Raw genomic sequence first — 24,357 nt, 5'->3', positions numbered from 1 at the left:
TTAAAACAAAAAGAGTGAAGCAATTGACTGAATAGAGCGGTTAAATATAACTTTCCCCAAAATGTTACATAATACCTTTTGAAAATTAAATACACGGTCATCATTACTGCAGTTTTCAAGGAGAATTCTTTAAAAAAATCTTTTTATTGGTATGTTCTCATGGACACAAGTTAGGGCCAGTGCTCCTAGAAACAATAAACCATAAACTTTACTGATAAATATAAAAACTAGATGTATTACAATTAAAATCTCAGTTAAAAGTTTCTGGTCGTACTTGCCCCCTACCCTATCTCGGCTAATTTCCTAACAGGACTGACGAGCCCCTTACATTTCCTTCTTTTTAGCTTTTCAAAATGAGTCAGATGCCACCTTTTGTGTTGTCAAGCCCAATTTCTAATACAGGCTTGTTCTGGAAATAATAAATGCTTCTATCAATGTAAAGGGGTTGTTGGCGACTGGAAAAAAAGAAGCAGTAGTTCTTCAAGTTTTCAGCATTTAGGAAAAAACTTCACAAACGTTTAAGAATATTTTTAACCAAATTAAATTAGAAAAAACACAGTGAAGCAACTGACAGAATAGAGTGTTTAAATATAACTTTCCCCATAATGTCACATAGCACCTTTTTAATTTTGCTGCCGATTTCTTATGCACATATATTTTGGACTTAGAAAATACTTGTGTAAATAGAAAGTGATTGTCACTGACTTTTATTAGAAGGATGATAACAATATTCTTCAAGTACTTAATTATACATAAATACTGCTCATTGAGGTTGGCCTTATTCATATTTTGTTGGCACCACTTCTAACAAATATTGCAAGAATGCTGTCACTGGACCTGTAAAGATTATAATAAAAATTAGTATCATCAATTATAACAAACACTTAACATATGACCTATTTTTTCTGGTGGACTTAGGAACTTCTATTTGAAGAAGTGAAGTAACTAGAAGAAAAATGCTATCAATTTCAGCTATTTTTACTCCTTAAAGCTACCATTATAACATAGGATTATCGAGCTTACATTCCTTATTGGAAAAAAAAAGTTAGAGACAAGAAAAAATGAAACTAAAAATTTATAATAAAAAAATAAAATAGTTTTATAATAATGTCATTGATATGCTCCTACGTAGATCGAAGTCTTCATTTTCGAAATGTTTAGATGTCATAAACAGGCATTTACACATGGGGGGGGGGACTCATGAATTTAGCCTTTAAGGAGGGAAATTAAAAAGAGGAGGAAAATTTTGGAAAATTTCAGTTTATAACTGTCATAAAAAATTACTTTAATAAAAATCCCCAAAAATTATAGCATTGGGTAATTCAACAATTTTGAACGCTAAAATAGCTTTTACGCGTCAAAATCTGTACAATATAAATAGAACCTCCGATTATGCTCGTAACACATAAAAAGATGAATACAAGGAAAAAGATGAAAATAAAGACAGGTATCATCCCGTTCTTCCCATAAAAGAACAGAAAGTAAAAAATTGAGCACAATTGAGTGTGATTTTTTTTTCACGATTTGGTAAAGAAGATATTATTGTTCAAACTTGGGGTAGGCAACACTTTAAGGGGTACAACTTCGATGAAAAAAAGTAAGAAGTTGAAGAAAATCATAAAAAATTCAAGATTTAAAATGACATATGCCCAGAGCCAAATTATACTCAATGACAAGTTATGCTCGTAACACATACTCTCTTCGGTTTGGTTGGGACGTTCTGAAGTACATTTGAGCAATTGTTCCTGATAACAATAGAAAATAAATTGTAGCAGTGAGGACAAAAAAAGAGCCATGGTAATATTAGAAATATACAAAAACTATGATTCAAGAAACCTAAAATAGTAACCATTTACGCATTTAAGTGTTATATTGAAACTGTATCTGTTTAAAAATTTTACCTTTATTATTATCACATATGCCTATGGTTTTTGGCTACTTGAAGTATTAATTAAAAATAAAAACAAAAGATTTTTCTGATGCGAGTTCTGAAAAACTAACGCTTTACTTAAAACTCAGCTTGAGATCTTTAGACAATTAAAACTATATAATAAAAAATTTTGATTTTATGACCGGTAAAAACAATTGGAAACCTTATATATTACTATTTTAATTTCCACAGGCTACTTCAGGTAAAAATTTCCTTGTCCCTAGTCCTGTTTTATTGGGTTGGTTTTTTTGTTTTCAGAAAAGTGCTAGGGTTTCTAATCATGTAAAGTTAGGGAAATATCATTAGCTAGTTTACTGGAAATAGTTCTTAAGATGTATGCTTGATAAACTGCTAAGCAATAGTTTCTGGTTTACTAGAGTAATTGTTCTTTTCTATCATGAAAAATGTGACTTAAAAAACATTATTTTTGTTCGTTTTAAGTTTTAAATATACACATTACACCTTGCAAAAAGATCTTTGTCCGTTTTAGACAAATAAACTAAAGTAGTATACATGAAATTTTAAAAAGTTCGTGTTAAAATTTTAATAAATTCGTGTTAAAAAATTTAATAAAAAGTTTTTGTTAAAAAATTCTAGCGTTAGTCATAGGTTTTACTTCACAGCTCTCTTAAATTGTACCTTCCGAAAATCACAATTCTGTCACATTGAGAGTCCAAGGAGTATATTATCCTTTGTATAAAAATTTAGTTAAATATAAATTATTTTCCTAAATGAAATATATACGGATGCTATAAAACTGAAGGACATCAAATGGATTAAACACGTGTAGTTACACGGATATCCGTGGCATTATTATTTCCATTTTCCTTCAGAAAGCATTTTGAACTTTCCAACAGAAAGTATATCTTTACTATTTTTGCTTCTTGGAATTTAACATTTAGGGACAGATGATCAATAAAATCATACTATTATGAAGAAACAACAAGGTAAAAACAAGGAAATCCCCAAAACTGGGGGGATAGTACCTTTCCCCTTCCTCCAAATGAGGACCTGTGCGTGAGTAGGTTGGGGAAGTATAAGTCTAATTAAGAAAAATTCGCATTGTTATACATTTTAGCGCTCTTACGATGAACCAGTGTTCTTCTAACGCTAACAAAAAAGACTGAGGGTCATCAGGCGATTAAAAAAATAAAGCAATTTAAAGAATCTTCGACACAATGTTCTCTTTCAGCCATAGCAGTTCAGCAAACTTTAAGCATGGCAGACAGATGACAGGTAAGTTAACACAACAACATTTCTAAAATGCTACAGAAGAATGTTACGTCCGTTCAGTTTTAATGTAAAAATTCAAGAAAAAAAATTCGTTACAATACATTAATACTACTACTACTGCTATCAAATCATTACTGAACCAAGCCGGCTATGACAAAAAGCTACACTCATCCTCCCCTCTAAACTATTAAAAGCTTCACTCTTTACCCCTCCCATTAAGCTCCAATTTTTCTTTAAACTTTTCCTTATGACCTATTCCCCCCATTCGGGCAGGAACTGTTTTTCATTTGGTCCAAAACCGATCGTCAAAAAGCACAATCCTTGGCAGTCTGCATCATCAGCATTATTGCCATTGTTACTAACAACTCACTGTAGCATCAAGCTGGCTGAGGCCGTAAAAGCATTGGACGCTCCCCCTCCGCTTCAATCTATTCAAAGGCTTACTTTACTCCACCCATGAAGTTCCAGTTTCCTTTAAACTCTTCCTTAGGACCACTTCCCACCCTATGTGAGTACAACCTGCTTTTCGTTGATTGTAAACAGATCGTCAAAAAGCGCAATCTTTGGCAGTGTGTCTCCCTCTGTATGTTCAGCTTGGACTATTGACCTTAACCTTTCTTTCATTATTGTCCTAGAAAGTAGAAGCAAACCAAATTTTCCGGAGAGGTTAATGTTTGAGAGGTAGCGGAGTAGTGACTCTCGTCAAAATCCTGATGGGAGGTCAGAGTTAGAGCTGATTTTCCAAAATCAATAAAAAATAGCAATGGAAACTGAATAATAAGCCATAGAATACAATAAAAGCAAAGATATGCTAAAGGAAACTGAGCTTTTTCTGCGGATGCTTGAGTTACACAGGCTTATCTTAGTTTTGACAAGATTTTTGAAGGAACTAAATTTCATCTAGGGGAACAAACAAGGGTCTAGGGGGAAGCACCTGGTATCTGGGAGGGGTGGTTGCAACCCCTGCCCCAAAGCAAATTAAGCCCCTACAAAGGAGCACCTATTCCCTCCATTAAAAGTTAAGACGATTCCTCTGAAAAACATTTAAAAAATCTTTCTCTGTTTTTCCTAGCGTCCATGTTTCAAAATCCTACTTCATACCCATCATTACCATGGCTTCCAATATTCCAAAATTTAATTCACAGACTTATCTTCCTGTATTTTTTTTCCAATGCTTTTTCATATTTGAAACCTCATACATTTGGATTATCCAACTTTTTACATCTTCACTGCATCCACCATATTTACTAATAATAATACCCAGGTAAGCGAAACTATCACCATGAACGATTGTTCGTTACTTCGTGTCCCCTACATCCTATTGCTAGTCTATATAACTTAGTCTTCTTAACATTAATGTTCGAAACTATTCTTGGACCTTAAATTCTTAAAACCTCTGAAAATGTGTTAATTTTACTTACATATTTGTATATGACGCTCAAATCGTTTGCGTAACCTAAGTCTAGGACATTTCCATCAAAGACCCCCAAATTCATGTAAATAAGCATAGTACACAACCCTACTTAACTTATGATTCGACACTAAACCAACTACTAACCTTTCTTCCTTCCTTATCCCAGAAAAAATATTCTCAAACATGGCACCATTCACTTTAAATTAGTTGTAAGAAAAGAAGCGAATATATATAAAAAAAAACTTACCCATACACTTGACGGGCACTTTATAATAGATAAAAGGAATATAGAAAATAAGACCAGCCAGTATGAACATAGTAGCGTAGAGATACTCAATTTGAGGATCTTCAACAATGGGCGCAACGACCAGGTACACAGATACGATCAATACTATAATCGGCATTATTATTGGGACCTATAAGACAGAAGAATGCAATAGATTACTACCGATATAACGCCTAAAATTTTAAGCTGAAAGTAAAGGTAGAACTAGTTTGCTTTCAGGTTTTGTCGTCATCAAATTGTGACGACATCTATGATTATGTAGTGTTGAGATACTCATTTTGAGGATCTTCAACAATGGGCACAACAACCAGGTACATAGATACGAACAATATTATAATCGCCATTATTTGGGGAACTAAAAATCACAGGAATATTATAGATTATTATCAAGGTTAAAGCTGAAAATTAAATCTAGAATAGTTTGGTTTCAGGTTTTGTTGTCATCAAAATGTGACCACATCTATGATAATGCCATCATCTTAAGTTGAAAAGTCGCCATCTATATTATAATTACCTTAATTACCTTAATTACCTTAATTTGCACTTCGGAGCAAATTAAGATCTGTAGATCTGTTGAATGCTCCTGAGTTGAGTCGGTGATGTCTCATAGCAGGTATGAGCAGGACGGAATGTCCCATTCATACTTCCAGTCTTTCGTGGCCCACTCTTTATCCAGTGCCTTCTTGAATGCTTCGGGGGTGGGGGCTGAGACTGTTGCTTCACACAGTTCATTCCAGGGGTTGACGACTCTGTTGGTGAAGAAACTTTTTCTGGCCCTGGTTCTGACTGACTGCTTGAACAGCTTCTTTGAGTGTCCTCTGGTGCACTGTGGGGGGCCTGGGTAGATGGGCAGGATCTTGGCATATGATGAGTTCAGCAATTTGCGGGTCATCATCATGTCGCTACGGTTGCGCCTGTACACGAGGGTAGGGAGGTTGAGAGCCCGTAAACGATCTTGATAAGGTTTGTCTCCAAGGTTTGTGATGGCCTTGGTTGCTCTCCTTTGGACTCCCTCAATTAGCCTGACATCTCCTTTGTATGTTGGGAAGGCAGCGCACATGCCAAAATCCAAAACGGGTCTAACTAGTGCCTTGTAAAGTTTCAGGAAAACTAGTGGGGATCTGCTGGTAACTGTTCTTTTGATCAGTCCTAAGTTTGTGTTGGCCTGGGACACGCTCTTGATGGTGTTGGCATGGAACTTGAGAAGGCTGTCAACGATGACCCCAAGGTCGCGTTCCTCTGTGCTGGTCTTGATGGGTGGATCGGAGTTGGAGGCATGTTCATGCATATGGTATTGGGCGCATGGGTTTGAGGATCCAAAGTGTAGCGTGCTGCACTTGCTTATATTGAACGATAAGAGCCATTTGTCTGCCCACAGCTGGATTTTCTGGACGTCTGTTTGCAGGGATTTTACATTCACTGCTCCAAATAGCTTTGAGTCGTCAGCATAGAGAGACAATTTGTTTTCCACCTCGCTGAATATATCATTGATGTAGATGTTGAACAGTGTAGGACCAAGAACAGTTCCCTGCGGTACTCCACTGATGACATCACAGGGCTCGGAAAAGACCTTTTCACCTCCAGCACCAAATAGCCTGACTCTCTGGGTTCGTCCTGACAGGAAGTCCATAAGCCAATTAACCAGGTTGGGGTGTAACTGGGCAGCAGTAAGCTTTTCTCTTAGCCTTTTGTGTGGGACTTTATCAAAGGCCTTAGCAAAGTCTAGTAAAACTAGGTCCACTGGCAATCCTTTGTCAAGCAAATCTGTAATGATGTCATATGTTTCCAGTAAATTTGTTTCAACTGACTTTCCTGGTTGAAACCCATGCTGATTAGGGGATAGGATATTGTTGACTTTCAGATGTTCCAGTATTGTATCATTGACCACTCTTTCAAGGATTTTTGCGACTACTGATGTGAGACTTATAGGTCTGTAGTTTTCTGCTTTAAGTCTGCTGCCTTTTTTGAATATTGGGGTCACAAAAGCAGTTTTCCAATCAGATGGGACAGATTTGGCATTAATAGACTTTTGGAATAGGTCAGACAGTGGTCCAGCGATGATGGTTGCCAGTTCCTTCAGCAATCTTGGGTGTAAGTGATCTGGTCCAGCCGATTTATTCGTGTCAAGATTTTGAAGCCGTTTGAGGATGTTGGAGGGGTCGATGCTGACTTGCTCCATCGTTGTGGGGGCTTCATAGCCCGGGCAGTTTGGCAGGGGGCCTTCCGGTTCACAGGTGAAAACTGAAGCAAAGTGCCTATTTAGTTCGTTTGCTACATCAGTTATGTTGGTTACGGTAGTGCTACAGGGTTTCACCAGTCTGAAGATAGTTCGACGGGAGTGGTTCTTGCTAGAGACATAATTCCAGAATTTTTTAGGATTTGTCTTACTTTCTTTGGCAAGATTGGACTCCAGATTTTCGTAGAGTTTTCTGGTGAGGTTTCTCAGCTTGTTTCGTGCCTTGGTGAATTTTGTGTGTTGCTGCAGGTCTCCTGACTGCCTGAACTTTTTCCATGACCTCTTTTTCCTGTTTATTTCTCTTTTGATGTCTTTTGTCATGTAGGGGAGGGATCTAGGTTTTGGTTTGAAACTGGTCTTCGTGTGGGCATCCTGAGCTTTCAGTAAAACACCCTTGAATTTGGTCCATTGTTCGTCAACTGTGCCACTTAGTACATTCGGCCAGTCTGTAGTGGATAATTCATTTCGAATAGCAATGTAGTCGACAAACACTTTTTTGACTAGCTTGTTCTTAAGTACCTTCACTTTCAGCATGAGCTCTATAGTTAGGTGATCGCTTTTACCAAGGGGTGGTGAGTAATCAATACTTTGAACTAAGCTTTTGTCATTCAAGATAACCAGGTCAAGTATTGTTGGGCGCTGAAACAATCTGTATCTAGTTGGTTGGTCAACTATCTGGTGTAGGGACAATTCACTGAGGCAATTTAGGAAAGGCTGTTGCTTGTCTTGTTCGGTTGGAGTGGCACCATATCCAAAACCGTTTATCCAGTTTATAGATGGAAGGTTGAAATCGCCGGTAATAAGCAGATGTCCTTTGAGGTTCGAATTTAGTGTGCATATTATTTCTGCTATTGCTTGTTCGGTTACAACTTGGGATGGGGCTGAGGGACTTCTGTAGATGCATCCGATTCTGACTGTCTCTGACACATGGCTCCCTGGCACACATAGATCAAAGCAAACTGCCTCAACAAAGGGGCAAAGGAGAGGAACATCAATTATCTTTGTATTGTATCCTGCTTTAGCGAGGGCTAGTGTTCCTCTTTTGCAACCCTGGGACGACAGATTTGAGAGAACTTGGTAACCCGGGATTTTCACATGGGAATCGTGAAGTTTGTTACTACTGTTTTTAGGGCAGACTTCAGTCAGTAAGATCACATCGAACTTTTTTGAGTCAATTAGGGTTTTTAGTTCATCAATTTTGTTGGGCAACTGGTCAACATTAGTAACACATACACTAAAGTCAGAACTTACGGTTGCTGGTTCTGGTTGGCTTCTGTCCAGTATGGTTTGTCTGTTGTTATTTTCACCAGAGTCACTTTCTTCCTCAACAGAAACAAAGCTCAAGTCTTCTTCTTCTTCCTGGGAAGCCTCCGCAGTTACAAACGAGTCTGACGAATTGTCACTAATAGTGTCACTAAGGATTACATCAACATTTTTATTTTTACCAGGAAAAGCAGAACTAATTACACTATACACTAATGGTGGGGTGAAAATTGGAATCACACCACCATTGCTTCCGGGTTTTTTTGGACGATTTTGTTGCCCCTGATAACCAGATCGAGTTCACCGTTGGAGACACGATCACGCAGTTCTGCCAATAGTAATTTTCTACTGTCCCTGTCAGCTTTAACTTTGTCGTGGCGGAACTGTACAGCGTCTTTGTTATTTCTTCTTTCGTAAGACGTGTTCACGATTTTCCTGGGCAACGAAGGGTTGTTAACCGTGAAGACAGTTGGTACCGTGGTTTTGGGCGGATCTTGAGCAGACGCTGAAGAAGGTCGCTTATTCAGCCTCCTTACATTTGTGACAGTAACAAGCATGCCGTATTCTTTCTGTAGGAATTCCTCGATGAAGGCTTTGTCGGCTGTGTTTTGCGCTTCAACTGACAGAGAAGGGTTGATTGGGACCCCGAATGCGATAAGATTGTTTTTGCGCCTTTGTCTTTCTCTGTCGGTTTGTAGCGCTTCGGCTACCTTCTTATCTATTTCACTGGCTAGTGTCTTTGAGATAGCTTGCAGGCCGTCGTCTAACTGCTTTTTTACTTCAGTCCGCATGTCATCCGTTGTGCAGAGTTTATCCATTTCTCTTTCAATGTCCCCAACTCGTTTTGTAAGACCAGACAGCATGTCTTCCATGTCGCTTTTGATATCCTCCTTGAGTTGCTTGGTTGAGTTTGCAACTATGGTACTGACAATGCTGGCAACGTCCTCCTTGCTTATGCCTCGCTTTTGGCGTGGGTCAAGTTCACATAGAGGACAGAGCCAGTGGAACTCGTTTCCCTCGCTAAGGTTATTGATAAGCTTGTATTTAGTCATTGGCATCTCGATATACTGAGTACACAACCACTTCGAACAATTGTCACAGTTCAAGGCGGTGGATTCCGGCGTAAGTGCTACCTTACAGGAGGCACAAATGTCCTCTCCGCTTTTCCGTGGCGAGATCATTTTACGTTTCGCTACACGGTACTGTTCTGCCATCTTCCGGAGGATTTTCGAGTTCGGTGAACAATAGGGATTTTCTCAAGTCCAAAATCGCGGCTCGCGCCTAATTCAAAAATCAAAAGCAAACGTGGGTGCGCAAGATCCAGTGCGCATGCGCAGATGAGAATGTCAAGTTTGTGGGCACGGATTCAGAACTTGGGGGACCTGTGGGAAGCGCGGATACTCAAATCACCTATCCCCAGCAGTTTAAGGATGGATATCCCGCCGGTACCAATACGGCTCTTCGTGTTTGTTATCGCTCTCTTCTGCACAGGTTTCCCCAAATGCAGAAAATAAACGATTCAACTTACGTAATCTGTGGCTTTATCAGAAAAATAAATACTTCGCAAATTTATTGTGGCAACACTGTATAGGTAGATAAGGAAGAACGGGAAGATGCGCAATTCCCTGGAGAATTGAAAACAAAATGAATTGCCCAAAAGTCTAAATATATCAGTCACAGCACTGAGGTAAGTTCCTTAAATCAACACCTAGGGTAACACAAGACCAAGGAAAATGCAAAAAACAAAGAAAAACAGGTTTATCTCACAGTTTAATACATATATATCCAGGGTTCAAATTTATTCAGCCACATGGATTTGTTATTGTTATGACGATGCTACAATCAGTAAGAATGATTGTAGCATCGTCGTAGCATCGTCATAATTTTTAGTTCCCCATTATTTGGGGAACTAAAAATCACAGGAATATTATAGATTATTATCAAGGTTAAAGCTGAAAATTAAATCTAGAATAGTTTGGTTTCAGGTTTTGTCGTCATCAAAATGTGACCACATCTATGATGATGCCATCATCTTAAGTTGAAAAAGTCGCCATCTATCACGAGAATTGAAGTCTTTTCTCTATGAAAAGTACGTTAAATAGCTTATGGACTGATATATTTTTGATATCTAAGAATTAAAATCTAGATAATTCAAGTATTAGCGCCAAAAAAATTGAAAATTATCATAAGGGAGAACGGTAATTTTGAAAGGAACATTTTAGGTCAATCTAGAGGGCAGTTTTCACTAAAAAAAAACATCTGAGAATTCCAGATTTTCCTTATACTTAAATAAAATAATATCCAATTAATGTTTGGGTAAAAAATAATCCTTTATTTAAATGCCGCTTAAAATCGCTTAATCCGTAAAATAAAACCAATACCCTTAAATGGCCTGTAATTAACACCATTCAGATGACTCTCTGTCAAATTTAAAAGTGAGGAAGTCAAGGTAAGTACATGAAGGAAAGTCGAAGGAAAGTCGAGGAAGACACTTTACAAGGAACTTTATGAAGGTTATCAGCATGCAGACAATGTGTGAATTAATAGGAATCCAAAAATATGAATAATAAAGGTACCCCTAAATAAATGCATTTAAGTAGACAGAACGAACGATGAATTACGACGGACAGCCCTCTCTAGGCTGTAATTTTATTCAAGGCATTGTCGTTGCATTTTTTCCCCTATCATTTATAAAATTTCTAATGTTTGAGCAGCCTGGTAGGAGTGTACTGAAAAACTGTAATTGATGAAGCAACAAGCTGATGAAGAATATTTTTTCCTGTTTTTTTTTCCATTTTTTCCTATCGTTAATTAAATTTCTAATGTTTAAGCAGTCCAACCGTAATTGATGTAAAAAACAACAAGCTGATGAAGAATATTGTGAAGACAGTGTTTAAAATAAGATTTTAGTTAATGTTTCGGCTATATGACTAATAACTGTCACCAACAAAATAACATGAAAGAAAATAAAACAAAGAAGTCAATAAAAAATCTAAATCACTCAAAATTCTTTTATAATTTTTTCCAAAAAATCAAAAACGAAAATTCGACAGAGAATTGACGTCATTACTTCATAAAGTTTAGCTATTATTGAAAAAAAGCTACTGATTCATGTCATACAGTTTTATTAAAATTTTAAATAATTCCTTATCACACATCTTGATCTTACGGCAGCCAGCCTTACTTTGTGAATGCAAGTTGACTTTTATTGGCAGCTGATTTTATTGCATACAGCATTAAATTATTTTCTATTGACTTTGTGTGTGTAGTGTTAGGTGTATATGTTACCGTGAATGTCCGAAATATTGTTAATGTCGACGTTCACCGGTAAATGTTCAAAATTCCTTTTTATCTGTGTAGGTTAAATTAGCTTAACGAGTCAGCCTTTTCAGTCTGATGCAAGCTATGATGGTAAAAGTTAAAGTTAGGTTACGTTAAATTTGGTTCTAAATATCAGAAATGGGTTAAAAACCTGATCTAACCAAACCTAACCTATTCTAACCTAACATGTCGTCACCAAACCTTAGATTAAATTGAAAAAGTTGACTGGCAACGCTGACTAAATCCAAGGGAAAAAAGGTTTTTTCGGACATTCACCAGTGAATGTCGACATTCACCATTTTGTGGACATTCACGTCCCACCCCACCCTATTTAACTATCAAATATACAAAGTAAAAAAAAACTATAAGTGTGAATTTTTTATTCGTGATTCTTCAAACACATTTAACGTCAAACAAAGCAACCTTAACGAGATCACACGACAGAATACTCACGGAGAACCTGTAATCTGGATTATAGCATTAGACTATTAGACTATTAGATAGACTATTAGAGCGACGGGGTGAAGCAAGGTGAAACGCTTTTTGTAATGATATAAATAAGTATTTTGCAATTTTTGAAAGTTGGTTTTAGAATTTCATGGTGTTTTTTCGGTGGGCACCAACTACAACAATAGTCCCCTGTGTGTCCCTTTTTTATTTATAATTATTCGTAGCCCAATTTTCGCCGAAGCCAAAAGTACTTGTTTTCATTTTGAGAGACCAAACACCGTAGGGATTTTCTATAATCTATATATATATATATATATATATATATATATATATATATATATATATATATATATATATATATATATATATATATATATATATATATATATATATATATATATATATATGTATGTATATATATGTATATATATATATATACATATATGTATATATATATATATATATATATATATATGTATGTATGTATGTATGTATGTATATATGTGTATATATATATATATATATATATATATATATATATATATATATATATATATATATATATATATATATATATATATATATATATATATATATATATATATATATATATATATATATATATGTATGTATATATATGTATATATATATATATATACATATATGTATATATATATATATATATATATATATATATATAGCCACAACACTGTGCTGGGTAGAGAATTTAGAGTGGCGAAACCCTATATAGGCCAGTGTATTCTCCTGATGAGCCCTTATGTTGGGTGTTGCCTCTGAATTATTTGTCTATATTATTTTTTCTATTGTTTGGTAAATGACGACTTATACTTATTGACGACATGACTGCCTGTCCATGGATTATTCTTTATGGTTGATTGTGTGTGGCTATGCTGTTTGACCTATGTGATTGTATGGATGAGTAGGGTTAAGGCCTCATTCAAGTGCTGGTCTATATTAATCACTAATTTAGGAAAACAGTCTTCCTTTTCTCCTTCTGTCTCCTTTTTTTTTTTTTTTTTTTTTTTTTTTTTTTTTTTTTTTTTTTTTTTTTTTTTTTTTTTTTTGTTCTGTAGCATTGGTGATTTCTCTTTTCATTATATATATGCTCAAATTCTCTATTAAAGGATGAATTATTATCTAAATTTAATTTCAATTGCTTAACAGAGCTTTAATTCGCAGGTAGGTAGTTATTATTATAATTGAATATTGTACTTGAATTGAATGTTACTGCAATTGAATATGTAATTACAATTGTCAGTTGATAGTTCCGCTTGCCCTTTCTAACTTCATTGCCTTTCTTGGCAGGTAGACTGTGAATAAGGTTTGTTTTGTTAATAAATGTATATCTTACTCTCTGAATTAAGAAAGGTGCAGTACCATTAGAATAATTACAAAAAAAATTAGATAGAGCCTTTAAACTTCACACAACAGTACCCTTGGGATGGTGATTCATTACATCGTAGTGAAAATATAAAAATAAATTTGTTCGAGAATAAAAAGTGAGATGGAAGTTTAAACAATGTACTGAAAGTATTTTTGAATTTGTCTTCAATGCTCAATATCCAGGGGCCAAATTTAGGATTTTTTCGGGGGGGGGGGGAGAGGGAAGGGGTTTATAAAAATAATTTTTAAAAAATGCATCAAAGACTTGTTTATATTTACTGTTTTACGTTTTTTACGAGTCAGACAAACATTTGGGGTGGGGGGTCAACCCTCCCCCTATATACTGCCTTGTTGATATAACAAATGCTAGACAAGAAACGCACAATTTACATAAGAAAATGAAATAATGTATTTTCGGTTTATTTAAAAAGGGAAATGAAGGTACAGTTAATTTTTTTCATTAAGTCTAAGCAAATGTGGCTATTGATCGCTTATTTAGTAGTTCAATTTTTCCAAAGTGGGTAAAATCTTATTTCAGGGGCTTCTCACTATCCTGGAAAGCAGTCGAGCTACGTCAATGAAATTTTCAGGAGTGAATCCGGGGTCAAGAAAATAACCTAGAAAGAAATCTGCCAAGTTACTATTCCCCCCTGTATGCTGTATAATAGAAATAATACAATTAAAATATAAGGCAGCGTCATTCAGCCTGGGCGGGCTGTTGCCCCCTGCTTTCCCTCTTTATGGGTGCCCAAGGTGCTAATAAGTACACCCAAAGATTTTTTTTAACAAGGTATGCTTATAATAGATGAATATAATTGAGGTTTTTTCAATATTGTCATGGAATGTTTTTTTTTTAGCTAGCTTTTATAAATTTTCTATGAAATATACAGCAGTAAAAGGTAAAAAATTATGCTCGTAATAGATGTGTATAATTGATGTTTTTTCAGTATTGTCATACAATGTTTTTTTAGCTAGCTTTTATAAATTTTCTATGAAATATATAACAGTAAAAGGTAAAAAATTATATAAAGGTAAAATTAAAGGTATAAAGGTAAAAATATACAGCAGTATAGGTAAAAAATTCAGTAAAAAAAATTCAGTTTTTTGTTATCTAATAATGGATAGACAATCTGTATAAACAAAACTGGTTCCTTCAAAGAGACTGTTGCTACCTGATTTGGCAATACTAAGAATTAGTGAAAAATATACAGAAAAATATACAGCAGTAAAGAATCTGTATAAACAAAACTGATTCCTTCAAAGAGACTGTTGCTACCTGATTTAGCAATACTAAGAATTAGTGAAAAATATACAGAAAAATATACAGCAGTAAAGAATCTGTATAAACAAAACTGATTCCTTCAAAGAGACTGTTGCTACCTGATTTAGCAATACTAAGAATTAGTGAAAAATATACAGAAAAATATACAGCAGTAAAGAATCTGTATAAACAAAACTGATTCCTTCAAAGAGACTGTTGCTACCTGCTTTAGCAATACTAAGAATTAGTGTAAAATGTTCTGATCAATGATGTATCGTATTTTCCATATTTTGCGATTTTCTTATTGCGTAACTTATAAATAATAATAAAATAGTTATTTTAAATTTAATAAATATTTTTATAAAATAGTTTTTGCTTAAGTGAGTTTAGCGCTAATTAGACATTTTCAGCCGCTAGAAAGTGACTTTTTTTTACTATAGCCTCTGCAAAATTTAATTCCCTTGTCCAAATTGATTCCTTCTAATTCTTCTCGTTTTATGCTCATTAACTTTGTTAATTAACATTAATCTTTTATTTATTTTTGGACCATAGTCGATTTGACCTTTCTTAATTGAAATAAGTACTGAGCCCCTCCCCTCCAGCACCAAAGCACCCTTCTGACTAACCTTATTTATAACAATAGGTTCTACGAAAAATGGGGCGCAATCTTGCTTTGTATGGCTGAAAGGCTATGATGAATAGGAAAGGTTCTGTGGATGAAAAGTGACATATTGCCAAAGATTGCCTTTGTTGGCCAACCATCTAGGGCCAAACAAAAAGCAGATCGTCCCCGATGGGAGATGGGAGGATGCCGTGAAGTCTAAAAGAATAGAAACTTCTCGGGAGGGTGTAAAGAGGGGGGTTTTGAATAGATTGGGATGGAGGAGGAGCTTGCATAGATTTGTTGGCCTTAGAGGTTTTATATCGAAGTAAGTTGTTAGTAGTAGTAGTAGCAGCAATATTGTGCAGTCTTTTTGATTATATTATAACATCTTGTATTTTTGGTCTTGGATTTGCAACTTCTTGAATTGTGCAGACAGGTTATCTTTCTTTACTTAGTCCATCCTGGGTTTCCTTTCAGAGCAAAACTGATATTTTAAATGATCGTTTTTTTTCTTCCGATTTCAGTGTTAGATTTCGGCTTGAAATATTTCAAATTTTAATTTTCGGTTCTAAGCCTTTTAATATTATTAATAATAAGGTAAGAATTAAATTGCACTACGTTCATCTTAAACTACTTAGCTGTTTAATTTGTTTAGGTATTCCTTGTGATCCTTGTAAGAAATTTATCCGTTCTCGTTTTTATGCAAATTTTTTGGGTAATTTTATGGTGATTTATTTCGTATTTATGGTATTTTTTTCCTTGACAACAAAGTCATGAACTAATGTTTTTAATATAAGTGTTGATGTCTAATGTTTAATGTAAATAAGTAACAATATTTTCGCCGAAGTTTTTTTTTTGAATATTTTATGGAAAAACCTAGATTGGTTGTAAAAGGAGTTAAATTTTACTTATTTATTAGCCAAAACAAAATATATTCCAGTCAAGTGTCCGTCGAGTTCCTGTAAACCTGTAACCCCTCTTAGAATGTGTTCCGACCTTCATTTTATCATCAGTCCTTCTATGTAGATGTTAGAATCTGGACCATAGAAACCCAATAAGTTTTTGTCAGGTCCGTCAATATTTCAAGTCTCGACTCGTTTTTTTAGAGGATAGTATATTATAAAAATCAATTTTATAATATTTCATATTATAAAATATTTCATAATATATTTTAGGCTACCATATGAAGTATCGATTGAAGGTTCTCGGTCTAGCTTAGTGTTTTGTAAATATCAGTTTTATAAAAATGGCAGTGAAGTTACAGCAAATCATCAGCCCAAATTGCTTGTATATGGGAGCACAATATGTAAGTTCAGATCACTAAAATTATTACCATTGATATTGAGAATGTCTTTTCGTGTTTGGGGGACTCTATTATACCAATCGATTTTACCCAAATGTCGCATAATACTTTTAGGTTACCATATCCAAAATGAAATCAAATTCTCAGTTTATGGTAGCATAAAATATAATTGTCAGCTTTATAAAACGCCTTCAAGACTTTTCACACCATTAGCGCCACTTGAATATATACTGGTTAAACCAGGGTCGCCACCTCTATTAATTATCACTATTTCTAGTGATTTGTTATACTATCTAAACAAAAACAAAAGCACTAGATGAGCACATACATCACTATATTATTGAAGAAAATCCCTAAATCAACCAAAACGTCACTAAATATTGTGATTTTTTCTTTCATCAGGTGGCAACCGTGAGTTAAACTTACCTTATAAGGTCGTGGAGCATTGGGCCTTGTATACCTCATCAGTATAAGAGCGGCCATACATCCCCCGTAAAATATCCAAGCAGTAAAGCTGAAGAAGTCAATTAAACTTCCAATATTACCAGGAATAATCATCAGTAATGCAATCAACGTCTGAAATGTAATAAATTATATCTAAATCCAATAAGATATAATAAAGTACGAATGAAATATATATCAAAATCTGAATAAATTGTAAACTACCAACGAGACTCAAAAATGGAACAAATTCTTATTTTCTAGGACTGCTACTGCTCCTTGCTACTGGGAAGCTAACGTGGTTTATATGAATAAGGTATTAAGTATAATAGACTACAGATAGCATGTGCCTTGGTTAGCTTTTCAATTTTTCTCTTCTATGCCACCAGAAAAGTTTTTACCGTATCAAGAGGAAGTTTCCAGGCATCATGAGTGGGATGATTATTGAAAATGTATTTAACTTGGTCTGAACACTTTGTGCCCAGACAGGTTGCGGAGAGGACGTATCAGCAATACTTCAGGAACGGCTGGTCGTGTTCAGTTGGATTTTCAGCGTGTGTTGAAGGGGGTATTGAAGAAAACCAAACATGCTAGGCGCATGCTGCTACTAATGCTACTACTGTTACTATAGCTATTGCTACTAGGCAAGCTAAGGGTATTAAGGTGAAGATTTCAAGGTTAATTTAAGCGATGTTGAACTAAATCAAAGTGAACTATGATCATATAGATTGTCAAAAGTGTGACAAACCAATATCTCAAGAACGGCTTACATTATTAAGTTTGACCTTTCAGAGCATTCTGTGGAAGAATGTGAAATAGTCAGAACGCCCTACTTGTATACTATTTAGTACTATTTATTTATTATGTTTATTTACTACCACTACAGTTACTATAACAAATGATGCGGCGGATATTAAGGCGAAACTTTTAGGGACGTCGGAACGAAAAAACTCTATATATTCAGGTTTTCAAAAAGGAACGTAAGCAATATCATGGGCAGCGCCGCTCTACCAAAACTTACAAAATCACTGGAACTCTTAAGAGAGCCAATTACAATGGAAATTAAAAGTTTTAGTGAATTTTTGAGAGTATAAAGTGATTAGGGGACAAGCAGTCGTCCTTGTGACCCTATTCTTTTTCCAGTCACATCCAATCAAAATTTTGAGACAGCGCTGAACAAAATCTTGTTCAGTGCAGTAAAACGATCCAGTAGTGAAGTCTCTAGGGATATTGTGTTTGTCACCCCCCCCCCTAAAGCTATGCGATCTGCCCACTATGCTTTAAGACTAAATCAAAAGGCACTGTGTCTATGCTGATTGCCAATAAAACATCTCAGCAATATCTCTAGAACGACTGTGGGTACTAAGTTAAGAATTTCGGGGCCATTACTGTGACTACTTCTGCTCTTACAATTTAGCTAAATCAAAAGAGGGTTAGTGTGTCCAAGTTGTCAAGGAGCATAGATATAATTTTTTGGGAATGGTATTAAGTTTTATTTTTCAGGTCAACTTGAGGAGGTATAAAACTAAATTAAACAATACTATTTGTGCCAGGATTATAAATTGTTGAAAAAGTTTCTCCAGCATAGTAAGCCAAACAACAGCATAGTAAGCCAAACAATGAATTCTTATGGATGAATACCGAAAAGAAGCAATAAATTTTTTTCATGAAAAAGACTATGTCAATAAAAACTAACAAAATTTATTTTAAAAACATTTTTCCACAAAATTAGTGTTTCGACTTAAAGTAAAGAGCTCCATTGAACCAAAAATCACCAGAGATAAAGTCAAATAATCTTTCAAGTGTAAAACTACAACAATTCATGGTCAATAAATAAATAAACCTAAAATGAACATAAATTACAATAAATCACCGATTAAAACTGAAAACGAGCAGAAATTAGCGTGAGTAGGACTGACAACCCCAAGGCCTGCTCAAACCTCGAAAATTTTTGCACTTTATTGAAATTAATTAATGTTAAATGTTTTGAAGTTCATATTTTAATAAACCAAAAAAAAATATTAGGACATTGAGGAATAAATATCCGTATATGTAAATTAAACTGACAATCCACTGTGATTCGTTGCTTTTTTTCAGTAAAGTGCAAATTATGTTCTAGTCCTGATAAAGCGAAGGCATGGGTGTTGTCAGTTCTTACTTTAATAAACAAAAAAAAATATTAGGACATTGAGGAATAAATATCCGTATATGTATATTAAACTGACAATCCACTGTGATTCGTTGCTTTTTTTCAGTAAAGTGCAAATTATATTCTAGTCCTGATAAAGCGAAGGCATAGGGGTTGTCAGTACTCATGTTAATATCTGCTTGTTTTGAGTTTGACTCAGTTATTTATTGTTATTGATTTGTGGTAATCTTACGCTTGGAGGATTATTCGATCGTTTTGGTTGAATAGAGCTCTTTACGTTTTTTGATAAATTATTTGTAAGGCCTTCTGTGTCATTGGCGCTTACGGGAAAACTATATAGGCTTAGAAAGAACAGTCTTGGAGACAACTAATAAAATTACACGGAATATTTTATATATAAAGATATTAATTGCTTAAAGCTCATCAATTAAAGATTCTATTTCCCTGTAAATTTATTTTGATTTCAATGTTATAATAAGAGAAAAGAAAATATTGTAATATAATTAGTTGTCAGTAAAGCACCAATAACACAGTAGACTTCAGACTTTTGCTTTAATAATAATTTCTGATTGTTTTGAGCTTGAATTATTTTAGAAATTTGTTTCTGCTGATCTTAAGTTTAATATGGTCTTTACTTTCTTTTGAAAAACTTTTTTGGAAAGTTTTACTTTAATCAATCTAGCACAAAGAGTATAAGAAACTTATAAGAGTGGAAACTGACACTAGGGCCGAAAAAAGTTACCAAAGCCATCTAGCGTTTGCTGACTTATTTTGACCCGAATCCCCAGCAAAATTGAATTTTCAAGTGCTTTTAAATTAAAGCGAGGGTAAAGAAAGACAAATTCTTTCCCAAGTGGGTTTACCAGCTTGAAGTTAATTAACCTACTAAACATACCAAGATTTCCCAAGCTAGCCTAGGCCTATTCTGTGCAGACTAGATTTAAAACCATAAAAAAATTATAAATATGACACAGATTCCGTTTTGTATATAAAACGCTATGCGATATGCATACCGATACTGTGAGGAAGAGAGAATAAAACGAAGTTTAACAAATTGCTATCTGAATTCCCCAATAGATTTGCTCAAAATATGTACTGTTTTTTTCTGGATTATAATGTCTAGGGAATGTGGAATGGAATGAGGCTTTGGGACCCTCAAAAAAGAGGAATGACAAGAGTAATAATTTGTGTGGCAGATTATTCTCGAATCTTTTCATATTGTTCACTTTTAGGGCAGTATTCAAAAGACACACAAGAAAACTCATAACGTCTTTTTCTATTTTCTTGTATTTTAATTGGATTTTCTTCGGCCAGGACGGCCACTGTATATGTTACTAAAATATCATTTGGAAGGACGAAAGACTATTCCTAAGAAATGAAGCTGCTTTAGCTCAGTTATCTACCAGAAATGGTTACCCTAAAACTGTTTGTCAACAGACAAATGAGATGGCTGAAAAACATGCAGGAATACTACCCTCTTAAAAGGCCAGAATGGACTGATTTTTATCGGATCCTGACAAAAATTAAAAGAGATGGGAGTTCTACCAAGTTTATCAAATTTTTTCTGTTTGTTTTTAAGTTTACATCTGAAGTAATAATTAGGTATTTTCGAAGACTACGCTGCCTTTTTATGATGTATTAATAAAAGTTCATTAGATACAGTCCTTTTATTCGATAGTAAAACACAAAATTTTCTGGATAGTTTGGTCACATATATAGTGACAGTTTTCCGTAGATAAATTGACTGAGGGCTTTTGTTTATCTGCTGAAGACGGCCCCTGTATATGTTACCAAAATATTAAGATAATTTTTGATATTTTGATAATTTTCATAATTATGAACGAAAAGCTATTGAGTCTAAATATTGAGACTGATACTACTTATAGAAAAAAAAAAAAATCAGTTATTGTTCATAATTTTAGACCAAGTTCATACCGAAAATGGCAACCATTTATTGAGCTGCACCTCAATTGGTTTTTTTTTTGCATCACTGATTTTTTGCTTCCTTCAAGTTATTAGTATTTATTCTTGGTAACAAGAATTATGATGTATAAATAAAAGTTCAGTAGGGAAAATCCTTTTATTTGATAGTGATACACAAAATTTTGGATAGTTTGGACACATATACAATGGCCGTTTACACTAGATAAACTGACCGAAGACTTTTGTTTATCTACTGAAGACGGTCATTGTATATGTTACCAGAATATCAAGAGAATTTTTATATTTTGATATTTTTCAGAATTATGAACTAAAACTCCTGAGTCTAAACATTCTTTACTAGTTACTTCTCTTTTTGTTTTGGATGTGTAGTTTTGAAAGGCGTCAGATAACGTTGGGAATTCAAATAAAGGTTTACACAAGCAATAAAAAATATCACTTTAGTCTTTCCACGAGACTTTTTGCTTCATTCTTCTTAATTTGGTAAAGCATCATTCGAGGTGCTCTGAATTTTGCCTGATACTACTTCTAGAAAAAATTCGCTTATTGTTCATAATTTTAGGCTAAGTACATACCAAAATTAGCACCCATTTATTGAAATGAACTTCAATTGGATCTTTTTTTACATCACTGATTTTTTGCTTCCCTCAAGTTATTAGTGCGTATGTATATTTATTCTTGGCCTACTCAGCTAATTTCTCAGCCCTACTCACCAAGGAACTGTAGGGAAAGAAAACTCTCTTTTATTCTTTTTTCTGAGATTTTTGGCAGGACCAGACAAAGGATTAGAATTATATTTCAAACAAAAAAGAAGAAAATTATGCCGGAAATGAGCAACATTAAAGAATATACAGTCACAATTCACACACCCCCCCTGTAAATTAAAGGGGGGCGTTTCAAAGCATATCTGCTTTGAAATTGCCCTGTCTTTGTTTCTGAAATTGTTTTGACATTAAAATAGTTACATTAAATAAAAGTGCTGGACTTGGAGTCAATCTCCGAACATGGACATAAGAGAGAATATCAACCAGATGTCCTTCCCGGCTTGCAACATAGGACAACCTAAAAAAAGAGGAAAAACCTTGATTTATAAATTGAAGAAAAGTTCTATCTACGTCTAAATTAACTTATTTAACACACAGGCATAATTGAAGTTTAGCAAAGCTAAGGGGATTTTTTTTGTAGGTTATGTTAAACTTACATAGTAGTAAAAAATAAAATATTAAAAAATAACAGAAACAGAAGAAAAAACAGAAGAAAAAAGAAAAAGTGTGACAAAGAATATTTCAGGTTAAACTGTTGACAAGAATATGGCTACTATGATAATGTTTTTTTTTTTGTGATTTTTTTGTGTGCCTTGACATCCAGGCAAAATCCTTGAAACTTGGGAAACAATTGCTTCAAAAATTATACATTCAATTCTTAATTAAGTCACGGTAACCCACCCACGCTTCCTATTTATCCTAAGGAAAAACTAGAGAGTTGAGAAGAAAATCTGGCTGAAATGATGCACCTTCTTTTATTGTTACGTCTAAAAAAAGCTAGATAAACGATATAAGAAACAAAGAAAACAAACAAAAAAGTACAGAATTTGAAAAAAAAACATAATATTGTTAAATAAAAACATTTTGTTTCTTTGACTTGTTCAATATTTGACAACTTTTTGTTTGGCAAAATAAAAGAAAGGAAGAATTTAAACCTCCAACTTATCAGTATTTTATAGCCCCCTCACTAAACTTTATTTTCTCTCAGTTTTCACGTGGTTCATCACTGCTATGTTTATGATAGTTAGATATATTCCCCATCCCCCCAAAAAATGATACCTGCCTCCACACCAGCAACTAAAAAAAAGGAAAAAACTAGTATCCTTACAGGAGTTGTGAGATAATTTCAAAAAACACAAAAGGTAAATTACCAAATTGATGGAACATTTTTCAGCAGTGCTTAATGCTACGGTTCTCAATTATTCTGAATCTAAACTTTAATATCTATTGAAATAATTGAATTATTAACATTAAAATAATTGAAATATTATTTTGATTTAGCCCTATATCAGAATAATAATTGAACTCTGACATGAAAACTCCGATATTTAGCAGAACGCTAAACTCTAATGTTTATTGGTATGGATGACTTACAGGTTCTTTAAAAGTATTTTAATTTTAAGTTTTAAATTTTTTAAGTTGGATTGGCAAACCCTTTCCAGATCAAGGGCTTAGAAAATGTCATTGATCAGAAAATCCTAGGTTTAGCCCACCCCACATCGAATGTTAAGTAAAAAAAAAAAAAAAAACGGTATTGGCTGATATAAACACATTCCATATCTTATCTAAAAACATACCTTCCTCCAACAAAAAGCGTCCCGTTTGCAGAACCAAATGTAGAAACACAAACAGCTAACGGCATAAGCCAAGCCCAGGAAGCAAGCGCTCTTGCACCAAAAGTCTGTAGAAGAATAGAAGAAATAAGCAACCAAAAGCCCCGAAAGCATTTTCACTCAGACACAAACGTAGGAATCTATTTCAGAGGGGGGGAATACTTAGAAAACAAAGTCCAAAAGGGTGCTAGGGTAATCGTAAACCTTTTCAAGGGTGGGTCCCCCTCCCTGCACGTAAGCCTGCCTTCGTTAATATTCAATAAACGTTCAGTTTTATCAGACACAGAATCACATTCAAGAGAAGATTTACCAATAATACTACGATGACTGAAGTGTCATTTCATGAGGGCTCAGTTAGGAGGGGGACTGACCTTTTTCAGCACCGTGGAGGTAATATGGCCATTTGACGCACATCGAAACCTTTATTGGAAGTAACACAACAAAAAAAAACTTTTTAGAATGTTGGACATACCTAGGAATAACTATTTGGAAGATTCAGAAAATGCTGTGACTAATATTGGAACCGCCATGTCAACTTCTAATCAAACATAATTTTGTATTTTCAGTTACGGGTTGAGATGATCTTCCTAATATCCAAGCATTATTGACTCGATTTATCCTCATCTTGCTCTTAATCGTGCCACTTTTAAAAATCAGGGTCAAAATTTGGATCTTCAAGAAACAAGGTTGATGAATAAACTATATCAACACTTTTGCAATGGAGCTATTACTACTTTGAACCTA

At 34.5% G+C, this 24,357-nt stretch overlaps 1 protein-coding gene across 13 annotated transcripts in view; it reads right to left on the bottom strand.

The window, feature by feature from the left end:
- Nucleotides 1-691: 691 nt before the first annotated feature.
- Nucleotides 692-24,357, bottom strand: part of LOC136033164 (b(0,+)-type amino acid transporter 1-like) — a 164,311-nt gene continuing 140,645 nt past the window's right edge. For 9 of the 13 annotated variants that reach the window (XM_065713833.1, XM_065713840.1, XM_065713838.1 and 6 more), the window contains 5 exons: nt 23,578-23,681; nt 22,202-22,298; nt 17,132-17,281; nt 4,825-4,993; nt 692-837 (listed from right to left, as the gene is read on the bottom strand). In XM_065713833.1, coding sequence (XP_065569905.1) covers nt 779-837; nt 4,825-4,993; nt 17,132-17,281; nt 22,202-22,298; nt 23,578-23,681 — 579 coding nt within the window. In that variant the 3' untranslated portion in view covers nt 692-778. Of the gene's footprint in view, nt 838-4,824; nt 4,994-17,131; nt 17,282-22,201; nt 22,299-23,577; nt 23,682-24,357 lie in introns of those variants that run through there. The other 4 variants (XM_065713834.1, XM_065713841.1, XM_065713844.1 and 1 more) reach the window with 2 other exon arrangements.

The sequence above is a fragment of the Artemia franciscana genome, chromosome 11 (genome assembly GCF_032884065.1).
Source record: "Artemia franciscana chromosome 11, ASM3288406v1, whole genome shotgun sequence".
Classification (NCBI taxonomy): domain Eukaryota; kingdom Metazoa; phylum Arthropoda; class Branchiopoda; order Anostraca; family Artemiidae; genus Artemia; species Artemia franciscana.
Note: the sequence above shows the minus strand (reverse complement) of the source record. Positions and strands in the feature narration are given on the sequence as shown.